Source organism: Ascidiella aspersa, chromosome 2 (genome assembly GCF_963924565.1).
Source record: "Ascidiella aspersa chromosome 2, kaAscAspe10.2, whole genome shotgun sequence".
In the NCBI taxonomy this organism is placed as follows: domain Eukaryota; kingdom Metazoa; phylum Chordata; class Ascidiacea; order Phlebobranchia; family Ascidiidae; genus Ascidiella; species Ascidiella aspersa.
The window spans coordinates 12,637,809-12,652,838 of NC_139448.1; the positions used below are offsets into that span (position 1 = coordinate 12,637,809).

General features: G+C 35.9%; 2 protein-coding genes across 2 annotated transcripts in view; both read left to right on the forward strand.

The window, feature by feature from the left end:
- Positions 1–15,030, forward strand: part of LOC146163747 (transmembrane protease serine 9-like) — a 50,076-nt gene that overhangs the window by 7,496 nt on the left and 27,550 nt on the right. The gene's annotated exons all lie outside the window — the stretch shown is intronic.
- LOC146163749 (chymotrypsinogen A-like) lies at positions 1,180–7,569 on the forward strand. The gene is made up of 7 exons (XM_083382635.1): positions 1,180–1,364; positions 2,108–2,218; positions 2,433–2,584; positions 3,264–3,406; positions 3,894–4,041; positions 4,703–4,825; positions 7,367–7,569. The coding sequence occupies exons 1-7, from the start codon at positions 1,180–1,182 to the stop codon at positions 7,567–7,569; spliced, it is 1,065 nt and encodes a 354-aa protein (XP_083238761.1).

Consider the following 15,030-nt stretch of genomic DNA (forward strand, 5'->3'; position numbering starts at 1 on the left):
TTCTTGTGGGTAAGTTGTTTATAGTCGTGGTCCAAAATAGCAGTGGTGTAATGACTTAAGTCATTGACTTGACTTAAGTGCAGTCACTGTTTTCATATGACTTGACTTGACTTTAGTCTTTTGACTAAAATGACTTGACTTGACTTAAGTCTTTTGACTAAAATGACTTGACTTGACTTAAGTCTTTTGACTAAAATGACTTGACTTTACTTAAGTCTTTTCGACAAATGACTTGACTTGGACTTAAGTCATTATGTCAAATAACTTGGGATTAAATTAAGTGTTTTTCATTAAAATTTATTTTAATTTTTGCACATTAAACACTTTAAGTGCTGTATATTGCGTTTGTTTTAGTTTTTTAGTTAAATTGTTGCTTATGATCGGACAATTTTACCAATTTCAATAGTTTAACAATTTACTTTTATGTCAATGACATGACTTGAAATTGACTTGCTCTCATAATGACTTGACTGGGACTTGACTTGGGCAACCGATGACTTGGACTGGGACTTGACTTGTTATTTTCGCAAAAGACTTGACTTGGACTTAAGTTATTTCAAAATGACTTGTTTACAACACTGCAAAATAGTGTAAGATTAGTCTAAAACAGTGGTGCATCACAGGGGTGGGGGGGAACGACCAGTTATTTCTCTAAGAGGCACAAGCACTACAACAATGTTTGTTTTTTTGATTTTTTTTATGATGTTCGCTACTGTCAGGCTTTCTTCTGTCCTACATGTTTTTTACAAAAACTGAACTTGGAGAACTTTACCTTACTCGCTGTGCTACCTTACAAAAATGAATTGCGTCTCTGAAATTTTTAGCAAAATACTTTTGTAATATCTGATAGAATGCATAAAGCATAGGGCCGTTGCAAAGCGGGGGCGAGATAGATATAAATATTAAAACCGGAGTCCTTAAAGCCCAAGTATTTTCCAGTTTGTTACAATCCTTTGAACTTTGAAATCCTTCAAACGTTTACCTGTAGAACCTAAAAGAAATGCAAGAATTGTCACCTGCTTAAACATTTTCAAAGGTTGTGTACTAAAACCCACTCCGGTCGTACCGGTTTAAACTTTTTTTTACACACTGTCAAACAATTTTCCAGATCTGACGTCACACTTTTTGCTATCCTCATTGCCTTTTCACCCTTTTTTTTCTCATTGCCTTTTTTTTTCAATGTGCCAAGGCCTTTCGAAATACTACTTTCAGGATCACAGGATTGTCGGTGGTCAGAATGCACAAGCGGGCGCCTGGCCTTGGCAAGTGCGACTTTCTGTTTCGGACGGCGGAAGCACCTATTTGTGTGGTGGCTCGATCATTAACAGCCAGTGGGTGGCGACAGCGGCGCATTGTACGCATGGGTGAGTGCTATCTGGTATTTTAAAACGGTATAAATATATCCATAAGTAGCCTACTAATACCGCTATTGATGATCGTCAGTAAAAAATGGCACAGTGTTGTTTGTAGGACTTAAGGCCATGACTTGACTTGACTTAAATCGTTACGGTAAAATGGCTTAACTTGGATTTAGCAGTCAAATGAATTTGTTTGAAATACATTTTATTATGTAAATAACCTATTTATCTCAACTTTTGCACGTAAACCGATTACCACGTTTCTAAATGTTATTTTTTTGTCTTTTTTAGGTTGAGTTAAGGCTCTTAGTCGCACAATTTTCCAATTTTAAGGGTTTTGTTGTATACTTTTATATCAGTGATTTGACTTGCTCTAATACTGACTTGACTGGGACTTGACTTGGTCAACTGATGACTTGGACCCGGGTTGGACTTAATTTTTTGAAAGACTTGATTTGGACTTAAGTTATTTCACAAATCACTTGACTTGAACTCAAGTATTTTAAAATGACTTGTTTTCAGCACTAAACGAGGGTGACATTTATTGGGATTTATCTGTTCCAACATTTTTCTTAAAAACCTTTGGTTAGCAAAATAAGTAATAAAAAGGTAGGCTATTAACTTGAAGTTCAACGGATCATTGATACTTACCTTGTGTACCGTGGTACACAAGCCTTTTAACTGTATGAAAAACCGCTGACATGTGCGAAACATTATCCAAATGAAAACATATGAAAAATATTTCGCAGTGCAACCGGTGTTGTCGTGGAGGCAGGCATAATCTACACCTCGCAAATATCGGGGGTCCAGGAAATTACAGTTGCACAATCCGGCATCTTTAACCATCCGGATTATGTGAGGTAAAACAATAATTGAGGAGTCCTTATTATTAATATTACCAGGAAATTATTGTATTTTGCTTTTTAAACATACACTGTGCATATGTGGCAGAACAGTAATGTTTTTACTTTTAAAAAATACTTTATTTAACCAGTGTAATGACAAAGTGTCAGCTATACAGGGTTGGGTCATGTGGTTCGAAACACGAATGTGTATAGCATTTTTACGTTTCAGCACTTACAATGACGACGACGTAGCCTTGTTGCGCCTTGACACGCCTTTGACTTTTTCCGAAAGTGTCAGGCCTGTATGCTTACCTACAGACACCACAGAATTCGACATTCCAACCGGAACAATTTGCGTCGCAACTGGGTTTGGTGCTCTTGGTAAGTACTCAAACATTGCATTAGAAGTTTGACAACTTCACTCTAATGTCGTATTATAATAACTAAACATCTCTAGCCTTCAATTTTTCCACAATACAATTTTCCGGTGTTAAGTTTTAGTATAAAAAAACAGTTATGTCTTTCTCTAAAAAAAGCAATCACGTTCAACCACACTTATATCCATCGGTTTAGTTAAATATTACCTGTTAGTGTACTGTAGGTAGTCGATTTTATGGCTTAAATATATAGAATGTGAAAAGCAAGCTTCAGTTCACAGATCTTAAGTGGCCATCGGCACATGGCCCCCAAAAATACATTTCGCGTGAATCTTGATAACCAAGTTTTAACAATTTAAACAATATAAAGGCAATTTTTCGCCTAGTGTGAATTGATAACATCTTTGTTAGCTTTTATATTAAAAGTAGCTTAACACCTATCCAACCTAAAAAATGTAGCGTTTTAAGATTACTTTTTATTACGTTACGTTTAAATGTAACCCTTTTGTGAGATCACGGTATGACGCAACGTTTGACCTCACCTCTTAAAATATGTCCATGCCCCCATAACAAATATCCCAGATATGCGCCTGGCCACGGTAGGCAATACGGGGCGCAAAACGTTTTTCTATTTGGGATCGATAGTCATTAGTCTCAATCGTATATCATGTGATGTTTCTCAGCGTACAGCAGCTCTGTGAGCACGTACTTGCAACAAGTGCGACTTCCTATTGTCAGTCAAACCAGCTGCCAAGTCGCTTATTCGCAACTACAAACCAGCAACATTTGCGCCGGACATGAGAAGGGTGGTGTGGATAGTTGCCAGGTAAGTCGCACGTTTATAATGTTGGTTTAGAGTCCGTATCACACTTCGCGCGACTATTATGTGTTTGCAAATATTTTAAATTGACCCTATTGCGATGATGCAACTAAATTAATTGTCATTTTCACTTTAAGAAGTGTGCAGTATTTACTGATAAATTCATTTTGGATAACAGTCTTTCTACCATCGTGGCACAAACAATGTTAATATGTCCATTATTTGTCAAATGCTAACAATATTATATTTTACTTCCCTGCCATTCTTTACACTTCCCAAAAAATATAATAAAATAAAATCATGCTGTCTATTAATTATTATCTGTACAACAAATTATATAATGCAATTACACCGGGTATATTTTGCGAGTAAGAACGTTTTGTTGCTGAATGTGACATTTTTATGGAAGTTGTAAAGTTTATGGATATTTGAAATATATGATCATTCTGGCCTCTTGCAAAGGCAATCCAATTTATCCTAATCGTTTACTTAGGGAGATTCCGGCGGACCGCTGGTTTGCTTGATCAACGAAAATACTTGGTATTTAATCGGAATTACGTCTTACGGGTTCGAATGCGCAAGACCAAACTTTCCCGGGGTATACGCGAGAGTTTCCAAGTATAACACCTGGATAACGCAAAGTAAGCTATAAACTAATATCCTTGTGATTTAAACAAACATCTATGATATGTTTCTTTTATATTTCTTTTTTTATGTTTTTCATATAACGTTTTACATTATAAGCTCTATAAGTCTAAAGTGTATACAAGATACATTATTAAATTATATTGGCATGTGGCTCTTTGCCCGATTTTATGGGGCTCTTATGTTGTATTTGCGGTTTTTTGATCTATATTGTCCAATTTGTTTGTTTAATTTCTCGATTATTACAGGCCCTGACTGAGATTCCATCACTTTTTAAGTCTTTATTGCAAAAATGCAGATACTGACGGCATTTATTTAATATATCTACCTGTGAATAACAATTAAAGTTAACTTAGCCTGCTTAATATTGTTAGTGTGCATCATTTGCAATAAATCTAGCTGGGCAAAGGTACGTGAGTGAGGAATAAACGAGGATATATTAAATTTATGTCCATATGTAAAGTAAGAAATGCGGCTCTTGGTTTCTTACTTAGTCGGCTGCTCTTAATGAATTATCAGTCCTATTATCGTTAGTAAATTCACACACTTAATTATTTAGCCATATAGGGTTTAAATTAACAAGGGTTGTCATAAAGGCGACTCTGTATGTATTAAAAAAATCCAAAGTCTATTGCAACTGAAATTCTACGAATACAGCAATTGAAGCAAACGGGGGTACATCAACGACGACGACAACTACTACAACCGAAGCTACAACAACTACAATCACAACTGCAACCACAACGACGACAACTACCACCACAACATCAGCGCCGCCAAGTAAACACTTGTTCATTGCAGCCTTTCTATAGTATTGTAGCTTTGGGGCCTGAGGGGCCATGCCCCCCAAAATTTATAAATGTTTTATTCTTAATAATTTGTTTTGCAGCATTTATGAGCAGTACCACACAAACTTGGACAACTAGATTTATTTTAGCTTTTCAAAATTAGATTAGAATTAAAATTAGAGCATTTTAGTTTTTCCAAATTAGATTAAAATTAGAATTAGATCGTTTTGAGTTTTTTCAAATTAGATAAGAATTAGAATTACCGAATTCTCAAAAAATCAAATTTCAACTAGAATTGCATTTAGTTTTTACAACCAATTTAATTTAATCACAATTTATTCTTATAAGAACGTGAATGGCAAATATGTGTGTGTCAATTTGTATGCATTTTTATGCTTTTCAGCCTGTAAAAATTACATACAAGTCGTTCTAACCAGAAAATTTTAATTGAAATTCTGTGTTTGAACTGACAGACTAAAAATGCCGTTCGACAAAGTAGCATTTTTGGTAAAATCCAAAATAGATTAGAACTAGCATAAGAGCGAACAAGCAATTCACAAATTAGATTAGAAGTAAAATTAGCCGCATTTTGCTCTAATTCATTGAATTAGAAAACTAGAATTATCTAGTTGTCCAAGTCTGGTACCACAACAGTCGATCACAGGCATGCCACACCTTCGATTGTCATGCATTGTTACGTCACAAACGATTTAGTTAATATAACGTTTGCTATACAATAATGCAGTTTCATTACTTTTAGACAGTTTTTGCTATTTCACTGTTTTTTTTAGTATTGCGTTAACACTCAGTCAGTTGCTGCTCGAAATGGTTTGCTAGCATTGTTATTTGTGTTCGTTACGGCAGTATTAATACAATTACAAAAGCTAAACAAAAAATTCCAACTTTTGCCCCCCCCCAAAAATATTGGGGCATATATACTTTAATACAGCGGTTCTTAACCTATGGGTAAATACCCACATGTGGGTAATTTCAGGATAGCTGGTGGGTAATCAGCTGAACCAGAATATTTATAATTATAGATGTAACAAACAATTTCACAGCTGTTAGTGGTAAAAAATTTGACTACCCAAAAAAGCACAGTGAAGTTTTATCATTTTTAGAATTGTTAAAAAAAAAATTGTTTCGTCATAGTGATCATTTTTGTCGCTCGGTTTACGCGTTTTATTTTTATGTGACGCAATAGTAAGATTTTTCTTGTATCCGCTAGCCTAGCTATTTTTTCATAATCAGTTCAGTTACAACTGCTTTATAAGTAAGCTTGATGGCTGCGTTGCTGTTGGTGTTTATTTTTAAAGGTATTCTTAGTGAAATTGTTTGGAGTAGTATAGCTGAGCGCACATTTAGAGTGTTGATACGAGCGAGCTAAGTTGTGTTGAATAACGCTGGTATACAATTTTAGTATGGCAAAATATATGAAATTAGATTTTGGGTAATGGGACTTTGATCTGGAAAGAAATGGGTAATAAGGGAAAAAAGGTTAAGAACCCCTGGTGTAGGCTAATAGAAAATTAAATATCGCTGTTCTAAAGGGTTGTAAAATATCTTTCTGAAAGGTCTCTGTGGGCCGCACAAAATGTTAACTAAGAATTGTGTTATTTAAATGTTAAGATAACTGTTAATGAGGCGGGCCTCGGATTTTTTTCATCCATACCACTAATTAAAAGTGTAACAAAGCTACTTTGAGAAAACGCGATAACCTTAATAGATTTTTAATTCCGGGCGCACCTGGGGAGCGAAGCGAGCGCGATTTTTTGGGGGTATAGAGGCATTTATTTTAAATTTATTGCTAAGTTTTATTACATTGCTGAAAAAATTCAAAAATTGTTAAGAAATATATGTCTAATATTTTTGAATACGTTTTCCGTTTGTCCGCGACGCACTTGGCAGCCTTCCACGGCGTAACGGTAAAGAAGCGCTGATCTAGATCTAGTCCAAAGACAGCATCAAAACGTAAACAAACTGCAGATAGAAAAAACTTTCGCGTTAAGCGCGAAACATTTTTGCCTGTACTAAGTTAAAATAGTGAAAAAGTATTTGAAATGGACTCGTGTCTAGTTGTTAAAGAAGCGGCGGGCCGAATCCGGCCCGTGGGCCGTAGGTTGGCGACCCCTGCTTTAAATATACAAACATTTTGCCGCGTATAAAATGGTGAAACGCAACAGCAACCAACAACTTTACATAAGAAAGCCATTTATTTCGTAACAATGTTCGGGAAACTACTACAAGTTTGCAGTACGGAAGTTGCCATTCAAGGTTAAAAGTTACCTACAGTGCTGTTTGTTACTATTTTTATGTGAACTTTTTTTTTACAAAATTTTGCCATAAGTACATTCATATAACGCTCCCATATGTGCGTTCAACGCTCCCCAAATGAGAAAAAGACCCAAAACGCCCCCTTGTAACTCGCCAACGCCCACAAGGGGGCGGTACCGCCCACGTTGGGATCCCCTGGTTTAACACATAGTCAGTTTATGTATAATAGAGGCATTGTAAAATAATTGTTTTGACGTAGCGTTTTATTGTGACGCGGCTCCGACTGTGAGCAACGGAGGATCGGTTACACCAACTTTACCGGCTTCACCTGGCTACGCTGGCAACACGCAGGTAACAGTAGTGTGTGTCAGTGGATTCGTCTCAACAGCTGGTTCCAATACGGCAGAATGTACTGCCACAAATACCTGGACACCAGCGTCGTTGATCTGTACAGGTAACTAATTGCTACATTGCAAGAAAACGTATTAAAGAGAACCTGGATAAATTAAATTTAGACGAAAGAAACCCTCGATTGTCCTGTATTAATTTTGCACCTTTAAAATAAAGTTACTTTGAGAAGACGCGTCAAACTTACGTTCGGACTGAAAATCAAAATTCATTGATGCTGGACATAATCGCCGGTTTTATTCTACGCAGTATTTAGGTAAAACCCAACCTAAATTCAAGTTGATTTTAACGCAAGTGAAAAGACGCCCAACGTAGCAATAATTACTCAAAATAAGCGTATTCCTTGCTGTTTGACAAACATTCTGCTAACGCTTGTCTAAGTGCTTTAAAGAATTTTCGATAATATATTACCATTTCAAAAGTACATTTGTTTTACCTATGACAACAACAACAGCAACAACAACAACAACAACAACAACAGCAACAACAACTGCAACAACAACGGCAGCAGCAACAACAACAACAGAAGGGCTTCCTGTAGTCGGTGGAGTCGCTGGGACAGCTACGCAAAACCCAAACAATACGACTGGTGTGTATATTTACATTGTTTGTTACATTTTTTTTGCATTTGGTGGTGTTGCTTCAGTTACAGAACTACAAAATGTTAGATGTTTGGAAAAACAAACCATTAAGTGATACTTTATTTGCATGTAATTGTAAAGTATTGCCTTACCACTTAACGTATTGCCTTACCACTTAACCGCGAATAACGTACTGTGAAAACAAGTTACAGCTATTTCGGTTGTGCATGACACATTGAGAACAACTTTTTTTAAGTCTTTGCTTATTGCCCAAATCCAAAGCACAGATTGTAATTTTTTAACTTGGCGAGCTATGCTATTCAACAAATATAGGGCGTTATAGCTATGTAAATGTTACTTATTTGATTTTGGTTCATTTAGCACCACAGATAGTCAAAAATGTGCACAAAGCTAAATAAATCGTTTTGATCCAAATTTAATTTCTCTTCAGTCACAACTAGCTATAAATTTAAACTTTACCTTCCTTACTAACTCAGTTGAAACTTAATACTTCACCCTCGCTGGATAGTAAAACAAATCGAGCTGTGAGCGCGATAGAATATATGTTAGCAACGTTTTACCTGTCTATTTTAAGGTACTTTATTATTTATACTAATTCAATAACTTATATTTACAGCAACAGCCAACAACTTGCATGGATATAGCACCCAGATGAACACATTACGTTTGTTTATTGTTTTAACGATAATCTTGATAGTGTTTTTAGACTAAAGAGCATTTGCCGAGTCCTGTAAATTTTTTCCCAACGTTTTTACTAGTTTTGAAATGCTGTTAGCTAAATTGATCATTTAGTCAGCCATGTTTTGTTTAAGTTAAATGTGTTTGTTGCGTGTTGTAAAAATGCATGTTTAGCCAACACATGCTTGTAAATGGCATGTTTTCTTCTCTTGTCAAAACTGCATTTTATTTTGAGTGATTTTTGTTCAGTGCACATTTAATGTGTGAGTCGTTAATGCATGTTTGTACAGTATACTGTTGAAACAAGTGAACAACACTGAAGATATATAAATGTATAACCTTTTCCTATGTTTTAAACATGACAAAGTCGCATGAAAAACGTGTTTTTGAGTATACTTGTTTTGCTTATCTTAACTGACCAAACCTGCTATGTCATCCGCAGCACCAACGATTGGTAATAGTGCACAAGGTGAGATGCCCAATATATGGCTACACATCTAGTTTAGCATGAGTCGAAATACGAAAAGAAACAACTTTACTAGGGCATGTCAACGTTGTTATAAATATATTATGGTGCAAATGCATCTTGGAAGCATTAACGAGTTATTTGGAAGCATAAAGGCTGGTTCACACTAGGCGCGTTAACGTCTAGCATTAGCGTCTGGCGTCTAACAGCTAACGTCGTCCAGTTCACACATAACGCGTTGCCGGCGATGACGGCAATTTTCCTCGCTTCTAACCGAAAGCGTCAAAGTTAAAATATTTCAACTTTTCCGCAACCGAAAGTGTTTTTTAAAAACGTTTTACGTTAACGCTAGACGCGTCTAGGATGAACCAGCCTTAAGGTGATATAAATGAGCTTGTGGAAGAATGTGCTATTTTTCCAGTTTCGCAAAAACGCCACCTAATCTAATCGAAAAGTATAGTTAATCACTTTTTTTATTAAATTGTACATTATTGAGTTCAATATTCAATATTTACGAACAGTGGTTGGCCAGCTTAGCAGCTCTGTCCTAGATTATTGTCTGATGCCGATGCCCGACGCCAATGGGTAGTAGCATATTGGTAACTCTATCAATTACTACAGTACCGTATTACCATTTTAGAATAAAGCGAATTACTTTTATCTTCGGTGCCTTTCACTTATACCGTTTTTTACGCTATTTTTTCAAACTTTTTTGTTATTTACAACAAGCGAACCTGTAGCACCATCTGCGGCGATAATACAAGTATCGCCTCCTCAAGTAAACAGCTCTCCTGGCGACGATAAAAAACGCCACCTAATCGTATAGAAAAGTATAGTTAATCACTTTGTCAGCAAATTTCACATTACTAAGGTCAGCGTTCAATACTCTGTCCTAGAATATCGAATGCCAATGGTAGACTGCAAGGTAGTATCGGTAGTAGTTTAAATACTAGGCTGGTTTCGATGTTGATTCAATACTAAATCGATATAGTTATTTTCAGTTACACTGTTTTCCTTGAAGGACATTTGGCATTGGTCGGATTGCCCATACTTGGCTTAAAGTATCTGGTATTGGTATCTTAAAAAAATACTGGGCAACCCTATATACACAATCCACTGATTAGTTCTTTCAAGTTAATTTATAAATAAGACAGAGTTTAAATCAATTATCTTAAATCGTTGAGTTAGTGTCCTGTTATCACCTGACCTTAATTAGACATGTTACCAAAAGTAAGTGTGACATTATCCAAAAAGAAAACTCTAATCGTAAAGGAATATTCTGATAGGTTAGATTTTGATAACGCAATACTGCTGTTATAGTTTAATGGGGTAATTAGGTGGCACTATATAAAAACAAAATAAAAAAATAAATATAGCTTAATGGTGCACGTCACACCTATAAATATGGAATTCCTTTAACGTTTTTGTCTGGCATGTGATTAAAGTAATTCAGATCAGCACCGATCAACTAAACTTGACATTACACAATAGGGTGAACAAACAAATATATTACACCAAGCTGCATTACATGAATCGATTTGATTGTACTTGCTCCTATAAAAAAGGCACTCTGTCAACACGTAAAGAGCAACTTGGTCCTACACGATATTTTTGGCCTTTTTACGTCTACACTGTATCTAACTTAGTTAAGACATATAAGTAAAGCTGTTTGAGTAAACTTACGCCAATGAAATATATTGTCAATAAAGAAAACCAAAGTAAAGTTGGTCATTAATGCAGGGTATTACTTGCACACTACACAACTCAGCTATATTTAATCCAATCCTCAAGATAAACTCTGACATATCGCATCCTTACGCTACCCCTACCTCTATACTGTAGACCAGGGGTGGGTAACATGCGGCCCTTTTCCATTAAAATACCCTAGCACAGCTAGCAGTTCAGGTCAGACACAATTTAATTTGTTTCCAGATAGGTTTTCTATAGAAACACCCTACGCGTAGATTTACCGAATTCGCGACTTCATTTCAGCAAGTTACTGGATTAATAATTTTTAACCTTGTGTCCGACAACACTTAGTTTTAAACTTTACCTTACTTTCCTAACCAACCAAATTAAAACTTAACACTTCGCCCTCGCTGGATAGCACTATAAACTATAAGCGTCGATAGCATACATGTTAGCAACGTTTACTAGCCTTTTTTGATGTATTTTATTATTTATGCTAATTCATTAATTTATATTTACAGCAACGGCCAACAATCTGCACGGATATGGTACTCAGATGAACATATTACGTTGTTTATTGTTTTAACGATACTTTTGATACTGTTTTAGACTAATCACTAAAGAGACTTTGCCGAATCATGAGTGTAAGCATTGTAAACATTTTCCTAACGTTTTTTCTACTTTCAGGCATCTGTTAGCTAAATCAATCATTTCGTCAGCTATTTTATATCTAAATTGAATGTGTTCATTGCGTGTGGTGAAGAAATGAGTGTTCAAATAACACGTGCGTTTAAATGGACTGTTTTGTTTCTTTATTTGCAGTAAAATTGAGTTAAATTTCGATTGATTTTTGTTTACTGCCCATTTAATGTGTAATACATTGATACATGTTATTAGATTATGCTGCACAAATGTACAAGATATGTTAATATGTAACTTTGTCAAAATTTTTAAACAAGGCAAAGTCGTATTAAACTTGCTTTGAAGTACACTAGTTTTGCTTTTACTCACTGGCCAAACTGCCCTGGCGTTTTTCAAACAATTGGCAATCGCAGCACAAATGATTGGTAATAGTGCACAGGGTTATGGGCAACATTTCATATGACTATACTCATCTAGTTTGTAATGGTTTAATATAATTTTCCAAACCGTTTTTTTTTTATATATATATCCAGCTTGCGGGGAAACAAACTTAACCGGTGCTTCGGGGGTTGTACAATCCCCCGGCTACCCTGGGAACTAGAATATTTTCTTCATAAGTCAGTTGATTTTTTCTAACAAGCGAAATTTAAAAATATAAAATTGGTTTCTAACAGATTTTAAGTATCATACGGTCGTACAAACAACTTTACATTCTCTATCTTTATCGGAATTACTCTGTAGGTGATAACGATTACATTCGCGACTATTGATCTGGAAGTTCACGACTCATGCGGATACGATTACATCAAGGTCTATGGTGGAGATAAGTTGGTAAGTGGTTTGTATGTTACAACGTTTCTTTTAAGTGAAGTCACCGCCTGTATGCAGTGCTATTCTATTCGATTAATGACATAGAAATCAACTAAGAAACATAAAATAAACACCTAACATGTTTTGGACGTCTATCTAAACCTATACCCATGCTAATTCTTGCTTTCGAATTTGAGTACACTGGACAAGCATTCTGTGGAACCCAAAAGCCAAAAACGTTTGCCGCTGTCTCAACGACTGTTAGAATTGAATGTCTTTCCGATTCATCTAGCTCCGGAACTGGTTTTGAAATACAGTGGAACACTATTGGTACTAATTAAAAATTCGGTGATAATTCTAAAGCTAAAATCGATAAATTATGTCAAATAAGGCTAATAATATTAATCATAATTTATTTAGAGCAGTGGTTCTCAAAAAAATTTTTACGCAATGGTCCCACCAATTTTTTTTAAATTGCTCACGATCCTTAGAAAAAATAAACATATAAACACAAAATAACACGTTGTTTTTAATGGTATCAAAATGGGACGGTTGCACTTGCTTCCTTGCTATCTGCTCGGCTATATTACCCTTAACGCAGGGGTGTTCAAATGATTTCTGCCATGATCCAACAGAGCCAAAGCTGACAACATGATGATCCACCAAATAGGAATAGTAAACATATTGGACACGCTTTAATTTTGATGGTGCTTTATTTATGTAAACGCGATAACTAATATTTAATCTCGTGTAGTGTTTGTTAACCTTTCTAAGTCAGGGCGCGATTTTTTTTAGGTATACCTGCATTTCTTTTAAATTTCTTTCAAGTTTTTACTACATTGTCAGAAATACAAAATGTTAAAAAATATATATGTCCAATATTTTTGAATAAGTTTTCCATTAACGGTAACGAAGCGCTGATCTAGTTCAAAAGACCGCATCAAAACGTAAACAAGCCGGGCGTAGAGAGATGATTCGCGCGAAGCTGGAAATTTTTTCGCACTTACGTATTTAAAATAGTCAAAAAGTATTTGAAATTGTCTCGAGTTTGTGGTATCGGATCGGCACAGATACCAACCTAGTATCGGACCAGTACCGATACTATCACTTAGTATCGGTTATGGGCTCCGGTCTGATATTTTAGGATATTCCTAGTCGACATAAGACAAAACCTCTTCTTGTTTAGGACAACCGCATAGTGGGCGGCAACGAGGCTGCTGTGGACTCGTGGCCTTGGCAAGTTTCGATCTCCAATACACAAAGTGGAAACCCCAGTTGCGGAGGAACAGTCATCGGCAACGAGTGGATACTAAGTGCTGCACATTGCCTGCAATCGTTTGTGTAAGTTAAGAAGCGTTTTTTTGTTTGCCTAAAAAGACGGTGTTTTTTTTTATCAATATTGTTCTGCATGTTCTTACGAAATAGCTTGCCATATTGCCGTGTATATTTATTTGTTAAGGATTTAAAGTGGAGTAGATCACCATGTAAAAAACGCAACCTATTAACCCGTTCTTAAGATGGTTTATATCAATTGACTTAAGAAAAATCTTCGAGAAACACATGTGGCCCCAACTGTTCAAAATTATTTATTTCATTACAGAGCAAGTGGAACATTTATATCAGCAGGGAGAAATTCGCTCAACGAAGTCGCTCCACAAACTTCAATTGCCCACGAGATTCACATTCACGAGTCCTACACTAGGTAAAATATTTTATTGTTTTGTTTATGTCTTTTATTGGGGCCTTTCGGATCAATTTTGGTCTTATAATATATCAACTTTGTTGAACAAAAATACAAAAATTAAGAAGTAAAAAGGTATATTTTATGTTTTATCTAAGATTTAAAGTAGTACTATCACAACGAGCTAAAATGATGTCCGGGAATATAAAAACACCTTGCGCAAAACAATTGCTATATACGCCGCAACGTGCATTTATTAAAGAAGAGGTTAAATAGTAAAAAATATGGGTTATTGGCTTGTGCCCAATTTGTATTAGAGATCGCCAGCTCGATTATTTACATTGGTGGGTCGGATCCGGCATGTGGGCTTTAGGTTGCCGACCCCAGAATAATGCCAAACAATCGTTTCATTTTATGCCTTTGCTTTTTAGCTTTGAACTCGGCTTCGATATTGCATTGGTAAGGCTGGCGACACCACTGGTGTTTAACGAACAAGTTCGCCCCATATGTCTCCCAACATCTGCATCACAAATCGACGGAATTGCATTTGGAGTTGCCACTGGGTGGGGAAGTTTGAGTAAGTGTTTCAGAATCCGATTTTTTTTATATACTTAATAAGGATATTTCCGCCAAATCTTTTAAATTATTTTTTTTTCAGCAAATCTTTAAAAACTTATTTCCAGCAAATCTCTGACAAAGGCTGTTCCAATTTTGCTGCAAAAATGTTGAGCATTAAAAGCAATTAAACCCTTTAAACAATTTAGAGCAATTCGGACCGACGCCCACCAAACTTCAACAAGTACGACTCCCGATCCTTACCAATACTGAGTGCGCGGCGACGTTGCAAAATGCCACCATTCTTTCGTCACAAGTGTGCGCCGGTGACGTAACAAACGGAGGAATCGATACTTGCCGGGTAGAATTTATTTTTTAGTAACTGAAATGGC